General features: G+C 42.3%; 1 protein-coding gene and 1 non-coding gene across 2 annotated transcripts; both read left to right on the top strand.

Moving 5' to 3' along the window:
- Nucleotides 1-1,522: 1,522 nt before the first annotated feature.
- Nucleotides 1,523-19,250, top strand: PAX9 (paired box 9). Its single transcript, XM_025271361.3, has 4 exons — nt 1,523-2,550; nt 3,300-3,926; nt 6,851-6,993; nt 16,055-19,250. Exons 1-4 carry the CDS (start codon nt 2,547-2,549, stop codon nt 16,307-16,309), a joined length of 1,029 nt encoding a protein of 342 aa, XP_025127146.1. The 5' UTR covers nt 1,523-2,546; the 3' UTR covers nt 16,310-19,250.
- TRNAW-CCA lies at nt 14,507-14,579 on the top strand. Its single transcript has one exon. It is a non-coding gene; the product is annotated as a tRNA-Trp (tRNA).
- Nucleotides 19,251-19,252: the final 2 nt, after the last annotated feature.

Genomic DNA, 19,252 nt, shown 5'->3' with positions numbered 1-19,252 from the left:
ACTTCATGGACTGTAGCCCGCCAAGCTCCTCTGTCCGGAGAATTCTCCAGGCAAGAATACTGTCGTGGGTTGCCATTTTATTCTCCAGGGGATCTTCCTGACCCAGGGATCGAACCCAGGTCTGTCGCATTGTGAGCAGATTCTTCATCATCTGAGCCACCAGGGAAGCCCAAATCGGTTGGAGAGTCCGGGGAAATACGAGGAAACTGAGGGATTTGGGGGCGAACGAGAGGGTGTTGTGTGTTAGGGCCTCCTAGCCAGAGCAAAAAAACAATACGAGTTCTGGATCACTCCAGGCTGGTGCTGCAGAACTGCTAAAGCCCTCACAGAGCTGTAAAGAAGCACACCGAGGCACTGGATCTTGGCCAATTAGAAGGCGATCGACCTTTTATCAACATTACAGCCCAGAAAAGTCCGAGAAACCCTCACTGGACAGGGCATAGAGTCTGCGCAGGGGTCGCTACTCAGTGTGTGTTAGTGAGAGGGAAGAGGGGTCAGAGGAACTCTGGATCAAGATGCCCAGCACGTTCATTCCTTCGCACAAGCCTAAGGCAAAATCGTATGCTCCCCTCAGATGTCGCAGACTCAAATTGCCCCAACAGCAATCAGCTGCTTTTCAAATTTGGGATCCACAAAGGCCCTCCGAGTTGTAGAATTCCTGTATTACATGTAGATGCCATGTAACAGGTATTGGGGGATCAGACCCTGGTGAAATCGCTGTCAAGTCAAACTTGGAGATTTTAAACAATTGAAACAGAAACAACAAACGCAAAGGCAGACAAGTTCAAGTATGTCTAGTTGTGGGACTTCACACAAGAAGCTGGTTGTAAAGAATTAAGGATGTTTGACTTCACTGTTCCTTTATCTTTCAAATCCTTCATACCTGTACATTTCAACTTAGAATACACCCCTGCTATGGAAGTGTGAGGATCTGGAGATGACTGCTCGTTTCAAAAAGCACAGCTGATCATGAGTTTTCCTGGGCTCTTGTCACTTACTGGCCTAGACTGGGGCCCGGTCAGCTTCCCTACGTGTAAACCAGAGCCCATCCCTCAGGACTGAAACTTTTGCGCACCAGAAGGAGGTAACGTTATGACTGTCAAGAGGCAGTGTCAATAGCCTCGACCCTGAAGCAGGGCGAACTCCCAGGTTCATTAAAAATGCTTCCCGCCTTGCTTTTAATTTTAATTCGCATTCTCCATAACCCATACTCAAAATGTGAATAACTTTGACCGCTAAAAAGACTACTGCACACTTTACATTAGACTTAAAGTGAATTAGAAAGGTGGGCTTAACTGCAGGGCCTCTGGCAGCTAATGAGAAGATGTGGGAATCACATACACGTGCAGGTTCGGTGTTCACGTTCTTAGGAACGAGTCTGTTTCATATTTAAACACAAGCCCTTTGCAGTGATTCACTGGTGGGGGAAAACCGGCGAACGTCGTTGGCACCAAGGGCCAGCCAACCAGCAACATGGCTGAGCTCTCCAGCGCACTGGGTTCCGCAGAGTGAGTGCCCCGTGCCTGTCAATGGTTGAAGTTGGCTATGCGCTCGCTGTAGTCGCGTATAATTACGTTCCTGCTTGGAGCCTAGGCTAATGTTTGACCCCGCGTTCCTGGATGAAATCTCTAGAGACTGTTGTGGGGAGTTAGTCACGAGGCGAGGAGAGCGGTGTCCACCTGGAGGTAACAGTGGCCTCCATCTCTGGCTCCTGCTCGTGTTTAGTCGCTCAGTTTCGTGTCCGACTCTTTGCGACCCTTTGGCTAGGTCTCCCCTATTCTCCTCGTCTCTCCGACGGGCCTACCTTCTCACACCTGCGCTCTGGTCTCTCGGCGTAGGGTGTAGTGCTGTAAGATCCGCTGGTAACAGACATCCTCTCTTGACAACCTCTTGAAGCTTGCATGACAGGCTATTCTAAGAATCCTCACCATGGCCACCATAAAGACGATGCCGCTCACCTCCCACCTAGAGTTTTAACTTAAATTCTGAGATGTCTGCCTTCCCCCCAAAGAAGTCTTCTCGGCCCCTTCTCCCTTCGAGTCTCTCGTATTCAGACCAAAAGCTTTCGTTTGCTTATTCAGCATTTTTAAGAGCCTGATTTTGCTGTTTGCGCTGCCCCTGGGAAGGTGTCAAACACCTCTTTTCATTGTATTTAGTCACCCAGGTGCAGAGCGAGATTGAGAGAGACAGCGGAAGAACTTTCCCGGACTGTGCTGTCGCTCAACGGGCCAAACCAATCATCACGCAGGTTGCCTCCGGGCCCTCCTCTTTGGGGGCGTGCCCCTAGTGAGTGATAGACGGAGCCGCCCGGCCCCGCTCAGCCCAGCCCACGTTGCTGCTTAGATTGAAATGCAGAACTCAAGCCTCTTTCAGCGGGGCACAGACTTCCTTTTACTCCTTCCTTTTGCACTCTCGCCGCCTCCTCCGGGGGAAAAGCGGAGGCACCGGCGGCCCGGGGCAGCAGCACGACGGGCCACTAAGGCCACACGAAGAGTTTCTTTCTGGGAGTGCGGAACTGGGGCCCGGCTGGTGTACTGCTCGGAGCAATGGGTGAGTGGCGGCGGGGTACGCTGTCAGAGCCGGGAAAGGAGGGAGGGAGCGAGCGGGCGAGGGAGGGAGGGAGGGCGCGCACCACTGAGCGCTCACACTCTCCTTATTGACTTTGCTCGTGTTCCTACAAGTTGTAGGAACACGCTAAGGGTCAGCGGCTCGCAGAAGTTCAGTCTGAACGCTGGCTACTGGGTTGCTGCTGTTGATGCCATTTTTTTGATTTCAAGACTAGGGAGCGGTGGCATCAACAAGCCCCGCGCCCCGGTGGCGGACCAAATTTTGTTTCGCGTACACAGGGTAAAAAAGCCAACCAGAAAAAAAAAAAAAAAAAAGACTAGACTTTGTCTAATTGCGCAGGTCCCTAGGCGGGGCGCTGGGGATCAAGGGGGAGCGGCCCAAGGACATTAGCGCCGAGTGGGCGAGAAGGAGCCGCTTTGTAGGCGTCAAGACCGACTTCCTCGCTTGCTTTGGAGGCTTCTGAACACTCGGAGAGGCCCTGCGTCTCACCACTTTATTTGCTTGTATCGGCCGCAGGCACTGCCGTAATGAGGGAGGAGGGTCTGACTCAACCGCGGTGATTTGAGGCCGTTCCTCAAGGCTCGGGGACCGTATGGTTTGGTGAAAGCCCGGGTCCTTAGTCCCAGGCGGGTGCCTCCGCCTTGCCCCGTGACGCGCGCGGAGGCCGAGTGGCAAGCGGTTGTCCCAAACTGTGGGTGCGCGTCCCCGCGCGCCGTGTGTTCGTTTTGCAGAGCCAGCCTTTGGGGAGGTAAACCAGTTGGGAGGAGTATTCGTGAACGGGAGGCCGCTGCCCAACGCCATCCGGCTTCGCATAGTGGAGCTGGCCCAACTGGGCATCCGACCGTGTGACATCAGCCGCCAGCTACGGGTCTCGCACGGCTGCGTCAGCAAGATCCTGGCGCGCTACAATGAGACAGGCTCGATCTTGCCAGGAGCCATTGGGGGCAGCAAGCCTCGAGTCACCACCCCCACCGTGGTGAAGCACATCCGGACCTACAAGCAGAGAGACCCCGGCATCTTCGCCTGGGAGATACGGGACCGCCTGCTGGCGGACGGCGTGTGTGACAAGTACAACGTGCCCTCGGTGAGCTCCATCAGCCGCATACTGCGCAACAAGATCGGCAACTTGGCCCAACAGGGCCATTACGACTCCTACAAGCAGCACCAACCGGCGCCTCAGCCGGCACTACCCTATAACCACATCTACTCGTACCCCAGCCCCATCACGGCGGCCGCCGCTAAGGTGCCCACGCCGCCGGGGGTGCCCGCCATCCCCGGCTCAGTGGCCATGCCGCGCACCTGGCCCTCCTCGCACTCCGTCACCGACATCCTGGGCATTCGCTCCATCACCGACCAAGGTAAGGGCACGGGGGCCGGATATGGGATTGTGCAGAGCTTCCCTCCTCACCCTCTCTGGGGTTACCGCATCTGCGCCTCCAGGGGCCTGCGTCTGCCCCACCACCTGAGACTTTTTCCTTTGGAAACGTCAGGACTCCTCCCAGGGGGTGTCCTGATCTCATTAACGTGAAATTCATGCCCTTCGTTTCCTTGCCACACACAGTCTACTGCCTCATCTCAAACTACCAGACCCATAACATCCCCCATCCCCAACACATGGTTCGCATTTTCCACCCTCCCCCGCCTCTCGCGCCGCGGCAGCCTCGGACCAGCCCGCTCACTTGGAGAGCGCGGCCGGGGCCGGACTTGGGGAGCAGCCCGAGAGGCCCGAGCGGGCGTGGAGCTGCCGGCTGCAGACACGGCTTCGGGCAGCTTGTTTGGGGAGTCGGGGACTCTGTAGAAATTGCAGTATTCTTCTTGCATTCTGGCAATCAGACCAAATTTGCTCAGGCAGGAAGTTCAAATGTCACCTAATTGGTTTCATTCTTATGCTTCACTTCATTTTCCTCGGAAACGGAGGTCCCGAAGTTACTACTAGTAACTTGCATGTTAGAGCATTGCTCATTCTGGGACGAATTTTCTGCTTTATTTCTCTCTTTCTCCCGCTCTCCTCCTCCCCGGACACTTTTTACCTTAACAGATTTTAGCACATATATATCCTAGGAAGTGGCGCCAATCACCGCTAAAATGAAGGGAAAATGCACGGCGATTCCACGCTGTCCTCTCTTCTGTTCTTTGCCGTTTTCCCCGCGCCTGCCGCTTCCCTTTAGGGTCCGCCAGTCCCAGGGAATTCTAGTGGACATCCCGTCCCTGCACGTTTTCAGTGGTGCCACCCCACCGTTCCTTTCCTTTCTCACCCTTGACCTTGCGTGCTGTGAATGTCTTATTCTGCTGCTTAGGATGATTCCCCGCGCCGTTATGCTTAGTCGGGCTTCCGCAGGAGACCCGAGTTTGTTTTCTTTTACTGCGTTGTTAAAACAGAATAAAACAAAACATAAAACAGCGTTAACTTCTTTCTCAGTAGGGAGAAAACAAAGTCAAAAATGCCCTAGACGCAGAATTTAAATAATACAGAGATAAAGAGCCTACCTTCTTAATTTCTCAGCCAAAACTTTAAAAAGAGCGGGGGGGAAAAATTAAATAGGAAAAGGGGAAATAGTTCATTTAATTATTTCCTGCCTTTCTCAGTTGCCACCACATTGGCACAATTATCTTTTTAAATAATTAACCATAGCCCTGATTTCTCATCTTCTTGTTTTCTGACTGTGACTTTACAGGATCCTTCTAAGGGCCCAGTTTTGTCTTATTTGGAGCTGGCTGGAGCTTTAGTTGGAGAGAGTTTGCCCTTGATTTATAGGATAAACTGACCTCACTGACATTTAAAGGAAGCCCCTGTTCATGGGAAAGTGTGAGATCAGCAGAAATGGGGGCGCGCAGGGGGATCTCAATTTCTTAAGATAACTTCAGGCTTGTGCCCACCGATTGCCTTTTGTCTGGGAAGGCAAGGAAAGACTGGCAGTTCTGGGCCAAAATACTATTTCCTGGTGCAAATTGGAATACAATCTTAATTCTTTGGCGAGGGGGAGGCATAGTGAAAAAAGACTGACAGAGTTGAAAAGAAAACCTTTCTTCCCTAGGGAGCCTACAATCAGACCAAATGTCAGTCGGAAAAGTATTAGATTATGGAGAGAAGCAACTCTTCATTCTACATATGGTTGATTCTGGGTGCCAGCTTTAAACAACCTGTTTTCTGACAAATCTGTGAATATAAAATGATTATTTCTACCAATGATCTTTCCTCAAAATGACTGCCCTGCTTTGAAGCTCAGTATCAGATGCAAGTGTTTAAGATAGTAGTAGTAGCTTTGTCAAACTTCAGTCCTCCACCCATGGGTCCCAAAGACAAACTGCTCCTAGTTTTCAAATATCTTCTCTTTAAAATTGTACTTGCTCACTTAAAGATGCCGATGATTCAACATGCACAGCTCTTGGTATTGTGGTAATCGGTTTACATCATATAATTTTCTTTGTGTCTCTATAAAGAGAATAAAGGATAGTTGACAGCTTTACCTCTTTTCCAAAACACTTAATTCCACTTTAATTTTACTAACCTTTTGTTTCATTGAAAAAGTAAACCTATGACCTTACCTCTGACACTGGTGTACTTACAGTGGTAATTGTACTATTTGTTTTTTTGAGTCATATGCACATAACCTCAGTATTTAATGTGTAGAGATAGAGCGCGAAGGGTAGTCACACACAAGGTAGGCGCACACCTATGCACTTATGCTTTGCATGTATATTGTGGGCATCCTTTAGTCATTTGTTTGCAAAAGACTTTACAGGTCTTTTGTTCCATCTGTTGACTTAAGTACTAGATCCCCACAGCACAGTGAGCACTTTCTGGACGTTTCTGAACGCCAGAACAGGCATAGTTAGGCCAGCACGACCCTTTCTCCCGCACCAGTCTCCGATTTTTGTCAACCCCCAGTCGACCCTGGGTTAGGACCGGGGAGAAGAGCGCGGCCAGTTTCACACGTTCTTTTCCCGATTTGAGAAAATTCGGGGGGAAATTTTCAGATTCCCTCCACTCGTTTTCCAGGGGAGCGAGGACGGGAGGAGGTAATCAAAGGCCGTTGGGGGGGAAAAAATGTCTTCCCGCGGGCGTGGGGCAGAGAGCGGGGAGAGGCCTACTCCGAGGCGTCACCTGGGCCGGGCCCTGGGCTGCCGGCCGGAGAGGCGGGCCCCGCGCCTCTGGGAGGCGGAGGGCAGGGGGCCGACCGAGGTCGCGGCCCTGGCGCTCGCGGGTCGCGGTTCCGAGCGGGTCTCAGGAGGGGGCGCGCGGTCAGCCCTACAGCCTGACGGCCTCTCCTCCTCCCCTCAGGAGTGAGCGACAGCTCCCCCTACCACAGCCCCAAGGTGGAGGACTGGAGCAGCCTGGGCCGCAGCAACTTCCCCGCCGCCGCCCCGCACGCGGTCAACGGGCTGGAGAAGGGGGCCTTGGAGCAGGAAGCCAAGTACGCGCAGGTGAGGAGGCGGGGGCCCCGCCTGGTGGGCCGCGGGGGTTTGGGCGACGGAGGCCCGGGCCCCTCTCGGAGCCTCGACCGAGGAGAAGCCCTGGCCGCCTCCCCGTGACAGCCACGAGCCCCAGGCCAGGGCGGCGGGGGCGGGACAACGCCCAGACGCGCGAGGGCGGGGTGAGGCTGGAGGCCCGGGGCGGCGGCCCTGGAAGCGCCTCGGGGCCTGTTGGCCAAAGGGCTTGCGCCCCAGCCCTCTCCGCGGCTCGAGTCGGGGCTACATTCACCTGGGACGGCGTCTCCGAGGGGCCAGGCGAGCGGCCGTGGGTTCCCAGCTGCGCGCGCGGCGAGCGGCCTGTACGCCCGAGGGCGCGGCGCCGCGGCTCCTCCCGCACGGACGGCCCGCGGCTCCCGGGGCACAGGCGCGTGTGGCGGGTCCCGCGACGGCGAGTAGAGGGCAGCCAGAGAAACTTCAGACAGTTCCCGCGCCCCGATTAGAGGTCACGTCGTCATCTCCCCAGGGAGGTTAGTGAGAAAACCTCAAATTATACGGACTGGCTGTCGACCGTTTAATTTTTCTTTCCCTCTGTCCCTCCCTCGACTCTCCAAAAGAAAACTTAAAACACCCCGTGTTGTTGTTTTTTTTCTTTTCCTTGAGAAAAGCTAAACAACCATAACAACAAAAGCCCCAGAGTTTTGAGTCTAAATTCATCACCACGGTGGAGTCAGGAGTTCAAAGCTCTCAAAAAACCAAACAACAAAGCCGGACCTTCTTTGAACAGACCTAATGTAGGTTTGCAAATTTATTCAGGCCAAACTCCTATTCCAGAGCTTCAAAATACCCAGTTTTCGTTTTATTATTTTGAAATCTTAAAACTTTCAATGTTTTCATATCTGTAAAAATCAGTTTTTACCGCTCAGTGAAACTTGTAACTTTTATTCACTTGGGGAAAAAAAATCCTAGTCTTTATTTTCTCTAACAAACACCATTTCCACTTTCTCTTCCCTCCTTTATTTTGTTAAAACAGAATCCCGTATATATTAGTAGCTCTCCCATGACAAATATCACAGAAAATAGCAGCAAGGAAGGAGGGTCCCTTTCCTGAATCTCTATTTGCAAAGCACGCGAACAAGAAATTATAAGAAAGTTTGTCACTACCTTCTGCAAAAAAGCAGGTAGTACAGAAGAGGCTTTATGTTCAGTGGCACCACTGCCACTTAAGCAAGTTATTTAACCTTTTAGAGTCTCTGTTTTTTCATTTATGAAACAGGGAAATAATAGGCCCAACCTCAAGCAGTGTGAAATTTCAATGTGATAATACAACCATGGGGCACATAGTAAGTCTTCATTAAATATTGCCTATGGATAGAAATGGCACTTAGAGATTGACTTAAAATCAAGCAGTTTTTTATTTTGTCACAATTTACTTTGATCAGGGAGTACATAGTCAAAGTGTCAAGGTATTTTGTTAGAAACAATAGAGTATCTATAAAGCACCTAGCATATAGAGTAGTAAGCATTTACTAGGTGCTCAGTAATGTTTATTAGGTCATCATTTCCTGAAATAACATTGTGAAGTACAGAGCTGAAAAAAAAAGTCTCCCACATAGAGTTGATGAACCTAGTTAATAAATAAAGCAGTGTCATAATCCAAGAATCTTTAGGGTTACTTTTATTTTTACTCCCTTGAATTATAGACCTAGTGCTTAATCTTGTTTAGAAATGGTTAATACACACACTTCAAAATGAAACCAATCAATTTAAAATAAAAATAGAACAGTGTTAAGTAATCTACTTTGTATTTTCTGAACTTAAAAATCCATTACATTTTATGCCGTGACTATCAAATCACTAAATTATCAGATTTATAAAAATGAGTAATTTAAACAAGTGGCCAATAAGTATTGTTCTAAATGCTTGAGAAAAAATTAAAATTTTTTGAAGAAAAAGACATTTGTATCAAACTTTCATTTGGAAAGTTCTTAATGGCAATCTGCTAACCTTCTGCATTGCCATGTTGTAAGATAATATAAATGATGTAAAATTTCAAAACTTGAAAAAATTTCCATGCATAATTAAGTCAGCAGCTACTCTAACTATCAAAATAGTGCTTAATGCTGAAGGTGTGCTAAGTAGACACATATACTTAGAATGTATCATTTTGTGAGCAGTTTTGGAGTTTAGACATTAATTTCCTTGAGGGTAAAGTTATACATTAAAATTTGCTCATCAACAAACTTGGAAATGTAAGGTGTGTTGTGTGTGTGTGTAGTCCATATATGTATATGCATTTCTCCTACAAATATTTGAAGGGTAATTTTATTTTTTAAGGTTATTTTTCAAAATGTTATCAGCATATGTATGTTTCTACAATCCTAGTATAAACTTGGGTAACACTTTTCTCTGTGTTATGAACAAAAATGGAAAGTCTTTGACAAAAAAAAAATTCTCAAGATTTTTGCCCATAATACTTTTATGGTATTTATGGTTGTTATTAAATAGCGTGCTATTATATGCTCTCAGTTTCATTTTAGTTAATACAGGAGGAAATTGAGAGTTCAGGATCATAGGACTTAGAGCATAATCCTTTGTCAGAATATACCTGTAAAATTACCAACAATTGATCATAGGTTTTATTGATTACTGTAATCTAGAGTTTCTGTTTTCAGCTTAAACTGCAAAGAAAGTTGCCCGATTGCTAGTAATTAGAACCTTATGCACACATCTATCTTTTTTTTAAAACAGTAGAATATTCAAACTTGTTGTACACATTACTGTTATACTGCAATTGATATTTTATAGTGCCATTCAGAAATCCTTATTGTCTATCTTTGAGGATAGAAGAAAAAGGATATTTATTTTTACTTTTTTCACCTACATTTAATGTTGGGCTAGAACTCTTTAATCTCATCTAACTCTCAATGACAATAATGTTTCTTTGGGTCCTAATGGCTGGTTCCTTTCTGTTGAAAATATAAAACTCTCTTGAATGCAACTGCATGGCAAAAAAACCCAACAACAAACAAAACATATAGAGAAACATGAGGTTGGAATATATCTACCCTTTTATATGGTACTTAGTGAATTACTGCCTCATTCTTTTTAAAGAGTTCATAAGCAGTTGTACAGGTGTTGAAATTTTCTTTGTATTATTAGGCACACTTTCTCAAGAAAAAAAAAAAAAGAATATCTGGTACTCTGATTCAAGTAATCTGAATGGTGGATTTATAAGCTTTGAGTATCTTTATTTTGGGGTAGTGAAATCAACTCAGCAAGTTTAATATAAAATTAGCTACAAATTGAGATATCAGGAATGGAGAATAGTCTATAAATACTTGAACATAAGAAAAAGTTCAGAGTTAAATGAGATGTGAAAAGAGTTTAATTTGGAGACATAAATTAATCTGAAATTCTTATGAAACATTCATTTGTACATTATATTTAAAATATAGTATTTCCTGAGTATAATTTTCTAGTGCATTATTTAACAGACTGTCCTTGTAGACATACTGTTCTTGTGAAAATATAAATGAAGTTGCCCTGGATTTTTCTTCATATTAAATAAAGTTATTTTGTGCTAAATAATTTATAATTTTATAGAGAATCAATTTCAGACAAATGTTAATAGTCTTTGAAATTCATATTATCTACTATGAAAAATATTCTTTGATCTGGCTAGTTTTTAACTGTGTTTTAAAATTAGTAATTATGTATTGGTAAAACATGTCATCTGAAATACCAAAAAAAGCTATTTAAATTTTTTTCAAGGCTACATCAATTTTAATAACATTTTGGAAACATAAAATTTATAAAAACATTTAAAATAGCAGCTTTCCATTACCTAGATACAATTAGATATGCAATGTGATAACTAAATATAATTAAGATCCTTTTGGATGGATGTTGAAATCATATTTACAACTGTCATTTCATTTTGTCAGATTTATTTTACTAGGTTACTGCATAATGAATTAAGAAGGGTAGAATAGCAGCCAGAAAAATGACTTCACACACACACAAAAAGAGAATCTTGTTTATTTTCAGATCTGAAGCTTTTTCTGGCTTATGATACCTAGGTGGAAATTCTAGGTGAAGCACAGCTGTGTGTGGCTGAACATACTTTATTATAAAGCCAGGGTAAACTCGTTTTATCATAAGAGAAGGACCAGGTAGGGCTGATGAGTGGATGAAAGATTGTGGATTGAAGACTTGGCACTACTATTTGCATTTTCTTCAAGAAAGAAAACGTTGAGTAGACAACTCCCAGAGTTTGAGGAATTGTCTATAACCTCTAGTTGCCAGACAGTTGTCATACCAGTTTTTTTCATGGTCATGAGTGTTTGCAAACTAATGCATTTCCCCTTTCTCTGGGGGCAGTGGTGGGGGGAGGGGGATACATGCAATGACCATAAATTAAATAATGAAAGAGCTAGGTTACAACTTTTATTTACCTTTTCAACAGCTTTACTCATTTTGCTTACTTAAAATGTAATGCTTATTCTGTGGTAAAGGGTGTCCAGTTTTTTTGTTTGTTTTGTTTTTTCTTGTTTTTAAAAAGCAAGAGCATCACATCTTTTGCTTTCAAAAGGCTGCACTAACTTAAGTATACAAGTGATTATGAAACACCTATAATGTGTCCCATTTTGTGGGGATGTGAGATGATTAAAGGCAAGACCCTGTCCTCAGACTGTTTATAGTCTAACTCTCTGCCAATACAGCTTCTCAACATAGCTATTTGAAAATATTTTTAAAAACTGGCAAATCTGTGTAACATTTTAGAACGCAATGAAAAGTCATACTTTGATTCACTCTTGTGATAACCGTAACTAGACTACATTGCATATTAACGTATTTTTTTCCTGGACTCTTGTTTAATGTCAGTGGGATAAAATCTGTCTTTTTCTGGAAACATTCAACAAAACAAGGAACTTACTTTTTCCAGGGTATACAATTTGGTCTGTTTTACTTTGTATTAGTAAATCTCATTCTCAAAATTAGGTTGAAGATAGTTTGCCTTAGGGAAGACCCTTGTACAGTTCTTTAGAGGAAAGGATTCTCGTGGCTTCCATGGAAGATCCACATGATCCACATGAAAAGGGGGTTGATGGATTGGGGTCTTATTTATGGAATCTTTAGGTAAAGTCATTTTCAGAAATGAGATTTCCATTATATGCCCATTGCTGGGGTTTCATTTGGAAAATTTGTTTACTCTTCCCTGGGGATTCCATATGTTGGTCGATTTATAAATCATATTTACAATCCAATTAAATAGAGTAATTTAGCATGTTTGCTCCCATGATATTTATGGTGTACATTTGGTAGTCTCTACTCAGCCTAACTAGCTTTTCAGATTAATTACATGCCCTTCACTGAAAACATTAAACAGATTTGGGAAGTTTAAGTCATGTACTCTTTTACTGGAAAGAATAAACAAACATCAATGCTACCTGTAGTTGTTTTCCTTTATGGTGGAAAATTTTACTCTTTCAATTATTGCTTCATAAATAACAATTACTTTGCCTGGTAGAGATTTATATCTTTTACTAATGTCATGTTTCAAAATTAATAGTGAGAAAATTGATGTGTTTATTGGGTCACTAGAATGAATGGTGACGGTGGCAGGTACATTTTATTTAAAGCATATTTGTTCTCTCATCTTGATTATGCCGTTTAAAAGAAATTTTTAAATATGAACTTTAAAAGTAAAAAGGGAAATTAAGACAAAACTTTTCCACCCCAGATCTAGGTTATAATTTAACCTGAGTGAAAGCTAAGCACTATTTCTATACTGTTTAAAGATTTGTTTTTTTTAAAGCAAATTCTTGAGCCTTCCCTTGCTTCCTTCTAATGATGAGGAGGTCAAACCTCTCCGAGGTTCCCTTCCCAACCTTCCTTTCTGCAGTATAGCTGGGCCTGCATCACTAAAATGACTCTAAAAATATTGCAGATTTTAGAGAACTTTGAAATATTTAACATAAAAAATAAATTTGGTGCCTTAATAGAAAATGGACAAATCTGGAAAGAATTATTAGTGTTTTTTTTTTTTTTTTACAGTTGATGAACAAATGTAGTTATGGAATAAAAAAGGCACCTGATGGTAGCGTGAGCTTAAATCCAATGTTTTGACTTCCCACAAATCCTAGGAGCATTATCTAAAACGAGAGTCCACTCCAGCCTGGCTTCTTAGGAGAACATCTCTGGGTAAAAAGAAGTGGACCCACGTCAGGGATTGTAGACATTACATTTGAGGAGCTGAAGCGCCCCCTATAAAGGGGTAACATCAGTGAGCAATGGTTCTAGCAGCAAGGATGTAAGGAAAGGAAAGGGAAAAGGGGAATATGATAAAGCAAGTTTCACAGAGATCTGTAAAGTTGCATGATAGAAAAAATATATAAAGAAAAAAGAATGAGTAGGAAAAATTTAGCTGTGATGAAAAACAGAATTCACCAATACATTTTTTTCTGCTGTGTTGCTAAATAATATGTTGTTTCTGTATAATACTACATATCTAACCCATGTATTGGTCAAATGTTGAGCAAAAGTTTTCATTAGTTTTAAAGTAATTTTAACCGTAACACTTTAGTCTTAACATTCTTATTTTATGATTCTTGGTGTATAAAAAATTAATGCTAGAATAGAAGAGACCAGATAAAGATGCAGACACCTTTCCATAATTGAGCTGGAGCAATTCCTTTCCAAACTAATTTCTTTTAGGTTATTGGGAAGATTCTAGATAATATCAGAAATATAATCTCTGTGCAATGTTAAATTTCTTCTGCAGGTTGCCAGTTCTTGATCTTCATACTCATTTGCTGAGAGAGCCTTAAAGTGTTTCTCCTTTGAGCCATTTTCTAATGAGCCATTCTCAGAAAGCAGGAAAAAGAGGGTTTTTTTAAGAAGTTAAGAAACAGAATTAGGGCCTAAGACTGAGTGTCAGGTTCTAGAAGAGGAAAGAATCTTTTACCAGAAAAGATGCCCTAGTTTGAAATGAAATCGTATCTTTTAATTGTCCCGGAGAAACAGTATGATTTGCTGCAGAGAATCCTGTATCAGAAGGGGTGATAACTTCTTTTAACACATGGCCATGGACTTGCTGATTGATTGACCTAAGGTAAATGGCTAACCTCCTTAATCTATATTCTCTTGTATAAAGAGGATAAGATTTCATTTATATTCAACAATGATGTGCAGTGGTTTCTTTCTTAAAAATCAGAACATTGTCCTTTGTAACACATTTTAGTTGCAATTAAACATAGAGTATTACTCATTGTAAATTATCTTGTAATTATTATAAACTCAGTAGGTTAAAATGAGATACAGTTTATCAGTTCTAATTATTTGATAAAATATGTTGGGTATTTCTTAGTGCCTGAGACATAGGACAGATTCAGGAAACCTCAGTTTCCTTTCTTCTTCCCCATTTTTCAAAGAACAAGCACTCTGACAAGAAAAGAGAACACGAGGTATGTGTTCTTATAGAACCAACTACATAAAGTTAGGCTTTATGGTGGCTCAGAGGGCTTCCCTGGTGGCTAAGAGGTTAAAGCGTCTGCCTCCAATGCGGGAGACCCAGGTTCGATCCCTGGGTCAGGAAGATCCCCTGGAGAAGGCAATGGCACCCCACTCCAGTATTCTTGCCTGGAGAACCCCATGGACGGAGAAGCCTGGTAGGCTACAGTCCACGGGGTCGCAAAGAGTCGGACATGACTGAGCAACTTAACTCACTCACTCACATAAAGTTAACTCCTCTACTTTTATTCTCATTTTGACAGAAATTCACAAGCAGTGTTAAATCACATCCATGTGTATATTTTACTCCATGCATTATTCTACATTGAGAAAATAATTTTTGAGACCCCCACTGTTGCATTCTCATAGACATGGAAGTGAAAATAATAACCAAATGAATTACAGTGGAAAACAATTTCTATGTTGCTATTGAATTGGAAATAGAATCAAACATATGTCTGCTTTTCTTAGCTCTAAGGATTGATTTGTTTTATGAATTATATTTCTATTATTTACATTATATTTTCATTAGGAAATATGGTGATATATTTATTTATTCAGATCACCACCAGGAAATAACATTTTCCTTATTTCTAAACAATGTAGAAATTGAAGGGGGAAAATTAAGTTATTCGAAGAAGGGTGCTGAGTATTCATGCCAGAATCAGGATTAGAAATCAGGGTGTTTTTGGTGTTGTTAATAGTAACGATACCAACAATAATTTATTGCATGCCAGGGTTTCTAGGCAGACTTGCCTGCCAGAGTTGCTGTGTTTTGTTTGCAAACTAAGATTTTACATTTAAATTCATTTCAAGAGATTTATCCACGTGGCTTCTAAAACTTCAGATCACAGAGCCGTAAAACTTTTGCAAGCAAATTTTCCAATTTCAAAACCATGCATATATAATCCTTTCATATTCTGATAGTTTCCTTTTTAATAAAATAACTCTGGAAAAAATACCCCCCTCATCTTCATTAAAAAACCCTTATAGACAAACTGCCTGATCTTTGCATGTCCTTTGTCCAACAGGCATTTTCAACATGATGATTTAAAATATGGCCGTGTTTTATTCAACAAAGGTCATGCTCATTTTGAGTTTCTAAAATGACAGCCCACACTCTGCCCTTCTTTACTGGAAATGAAAGTACACCAACCAGGCCCTTCACAAAGATCTCAACAAAAGAGCCAAACAAAGCTGGAGTGTGGGGGAAAGCAACAAAGACAGAGCTGAACGGATTCTAAGAGTACTTAATCACAATTAATTCTTTCCTCACCTTGTGTTTCCTTCCTATAATTCCAAGTAGCAAAAGCAAATACTGTGGATTTTCTGGTTTTAGCCTCCTCAAAATCTTTGTGGAAAAAATACATTTAAGTAGCAAGACTGAATGCATTTAGAATATAAACAGAGTCAAATCTAAAAAAAAGAAATTAGAAGGTAGAGTCAGAATATTGTCAGTTACTACTCAGAACTAACATGCTGTGTTTTTCTAAGAACTGGTGAAATGTCAGCCACTCTAATGTGATTATTTTCACCTCTTCTCTTTTCCGACTCCTTTTAGGCACCAAACGGTCTCCCAGCTGTAAGCAGTTTTGTGTCAGCATCCAGCATGGCTCCTTATCCTACCCCGGCCCAAGTGTCGCCCTACATGACCTACAGCGCTGCTCCTTCTGGTTATGTTGCTGGACATGGGTGGCAACATGCCAGTGGCACCCCACTTTCCCCCCACAACTGTGACATTCCCGCGTCGCTGGCGTTCAAGGGAATGCAGGCAGCCCGAGAAGGTAGCCACTCTGTCACAGCTTCCGCGCTCTGATGGGAGATTCTGTCTGCAGCAGCTTCGCCGTCTGCAGCAGCTTCGCCCGAGGAATCTCCCTCTCAACACACCCTCCCCCTCTTCCCTGGTCTCGGATCCCACCCCTCTACCCTCCAATCCTTTTGCCGGAAAGCTGGCTTTATGGACTCACCTCCTTTGTGCTGATGACACTTAAATATTTCTCGCCATAACTTCTCTCTCACAGAAAACCTGACATGACTTTAGGATTTAAAAAACAGAAGCGATGTTCAGGATTGAATGAGACGTTCGTGTTGCCCACGCACTGTTTTTAACGTAGAAACCTGCACCCCTCAAAGGGCTTAAGGAACTTTTCAAACTAGTCTTTGGTAAAACCACATGTGTATATTTATTCTAAATCAACCTGAACTTCTGAGACGTGCAATTGTTGAGATTCTGCAAAATCAATAAAAGAAAATACATATAGAAAAAGTTATGCTACACCCTCTAATCAAATAAGGTAATAAAATAAGCCTTAATTCATCATTAGGAAACCAATCAATAATTGACTTGAGTGATCCTTTATTTTTAACAGATGACCTATTTTGTTGGAAAATACATGTATAACTTAAGCAATATCTGAGTTTAGCTCCTCTGGTGTTTTGACTTGGTTCCAAATACAATAATGTTTATATTTTCTATTAGTTTGTAAATACGGACTCTGGATGGTGCATTTGTGTTTTCATTCCATGGGATAACCCCCTCCCTACTCCCCCCGCTTCTCTTTTTTTTTCCGTTTCTTTTTGCAAAGGTGACTTTCCGGCAACAGCTTTGTCTCCGTTTGGTGGTGGGCTGCTCAGGCTCCTGGGCCTGGACTCGCCCCAGATTTTGTGTGTGCAGTGAAGGCTTTGACATCTCATGAAGGACATTTTCTTTCTACAACAGAGGACTCAAAAACACAGATAAAACAAGCCAGTCTCCCATTTTGTATCCCAAACAACACACATGCCAAGCATATAAAGACAGGAGGGTGGAAATATCTGAATGAGGCTCTAAAGGAAGTCACTTAGAAACTTAAGTTCAATGTGAAATGCTTCGCAAAGACACTTAAAATGAACTTTATGTTAAAGAAAACCACTGTGAAACTAAATTGTACTGTTATTGTTGGCTTACCTGTGTGTTCAGCAATCGCAACCCAAAATTACATTGTAATTTAAAGAAAATGGAAAATTCTGCTCTAATGAATGTAAAAATGGCTTGCTGTGAAGTTTACATTGTTGTACAGAAGCATGTGTCTCGTGTAGGTAAACTGGTGATGGTTTTAGAAATACAGATGCTATTTAATTTTTAAAAATTCCCTTTATTCATTTCTGGAGCTACAGGACATGGTTTAACTGATGGATCTTTTGAAACCAATCGTTTCACTTTAATGTTAATAATAGAACTGAGGGGGTATATGTGTGTGTGTGAGAGAGAGCATGTGATTTGTGATTATGTTTCATATTTTAAAACAACTGATTTTCTTGGGAAAAAATCTACAGTTTTAATCTCTTCTGTTTAGAAAGTTCTTCCTGCTTGGCAATATAGGCTTGAAAATACGTTTTTAAAACGTTGGTACAATTCATCTGTTGGAAAATTAATATATTGTGGGGCTTTTTTTTTGGTGTTGATTCTGTGCAATAACGAACAGGGCCCATCACTAGATATGGATGTTAGGTGGTTTTGATTTCTTCCTGTCTGGGCTGTGCACAGCCCACGGGGCAATCCACTTCTGTCACATTGGTTTCATGGCCTCATTTAAAACTCAGATGGCTAGATTAGCCAGGTTTTCAAATCACTATGATATAAACAGTAAGCAGATTTCTGACACACAAGTTATGTTCGAGGAATTGCTTTTTTCAAGCAGCAGATATCTTGTAAAGAGCTTTGAACTGCATTTATTTCTAAAGCAACCGAAATTCAGTGCTACAAACAGAGGATTATAACTTCAGGAGAAGAATAAGCAGAAGGAGCAGATGAACTCTCAGGGCCATAGTCTTCCTTTGATCTTGTAAAACTCCTATTGACATCTGGAGTTCCCAGTCTGGTGAGAAAATAGAACTATAAACCAAATGGAATAAAATACCATTCCGATATTTGGTGGAAACTTTAAAACCATACGGTACAAGGACGCTCCTGCCATGCAGAAAAACTGACACAAGGTACAGAATTATTCCTTATCAGATATTTTTAGGAGGCTATTAGGAGTCGTTAAAAAATATCAATGATTTGTATGGAAATACAACTGTTATTTTCCTTATCTAAATTAAGAAGTCTCTTGTTAATATGCTATTTATATTTTTTTCTGATTCTTGTATCTTTAAAAATCTAATATTAATACTATAAAAGTTTTCCTTTTCTTTTTCCCCCCGGAGGCCTTTTCTTAGCAATGGTGAACTCACATGGAGTAAATTTTAAAAGATAAGAGAAAGCCCCAATACAATTTGCTATTCAAAGCACACTGTGATTTAAAACTACTTTTAAAAATGAGACAAGGAAAGTGGGAGGGGAGATGAGTTTGTTCGATTTTTAAAAACATTATTATTATTGGTTAACATTGACTTTTTTCCTCTGTTTCTTAGGGGGTAAAAGTGTTTTTAACCTGGCAAATGCACTCTTCAGAGATCTTTTTCCATCCCATCCACTTGGAGAGGTTAAAGGTTCAATTTCATGGCCTCTATGGAGGCAGTGCTCTCTCTCACAGGATGCAAGAGATAGAATCACCTGCAAGGATAGAATGCAGTTGGACAACAGACACATTCTTACTTCTCTTGTTTTGTCCTACTTTTAGTGACCCTCTTATTAAGTATTGGGCTGAAATATAAATTAAAGAACACGTTGGAAAGGATGTACAAGTGAAGGCTGTGTATGTATATACAGTATGTCAAAAGCCTTTATTTTTATACTTCAAATGCTCTAAATTAATAAAAAGTAATAATTACCATG

The sequence above is a fragment of the Bubalus bubalis genome, chromosome 20 (assembly GCF_019923935.1).
Source record: "Bubalus bubalis isolate 160015118507 breed Murrah chromosome 20, NDDB_SH_1, whole genome shotgun sequence".
NCBI classification, from domain to species: Eukaryota; Metazoa; Chordata; class Mammalia; order Artiodactyla; family Bovidae; genus Bubalus; species Bubalus bubalis.
This window is presented reverse-complemented; position numbering and strand designations above follow the sequence as displayed.

Coding starts and splice junctions, on each gene's coding strand:
- PAX9 (XM_025271361.3), top strand. Junction 3,927..6,850: donor TCGCTCCATCACCGACCAAG/GTAAGGGCACGG, acceptor TCCTCCCCTCAG/GAGTGAGCGACAGCTCCCCC. Junction 6,994..16,054: donor AGGAAGCCAAGTACGCGCAG/GTGAGGAGGCGG, acceptor GACTCCTTTTAG/GCACCAAACGGTCTCCCAGC.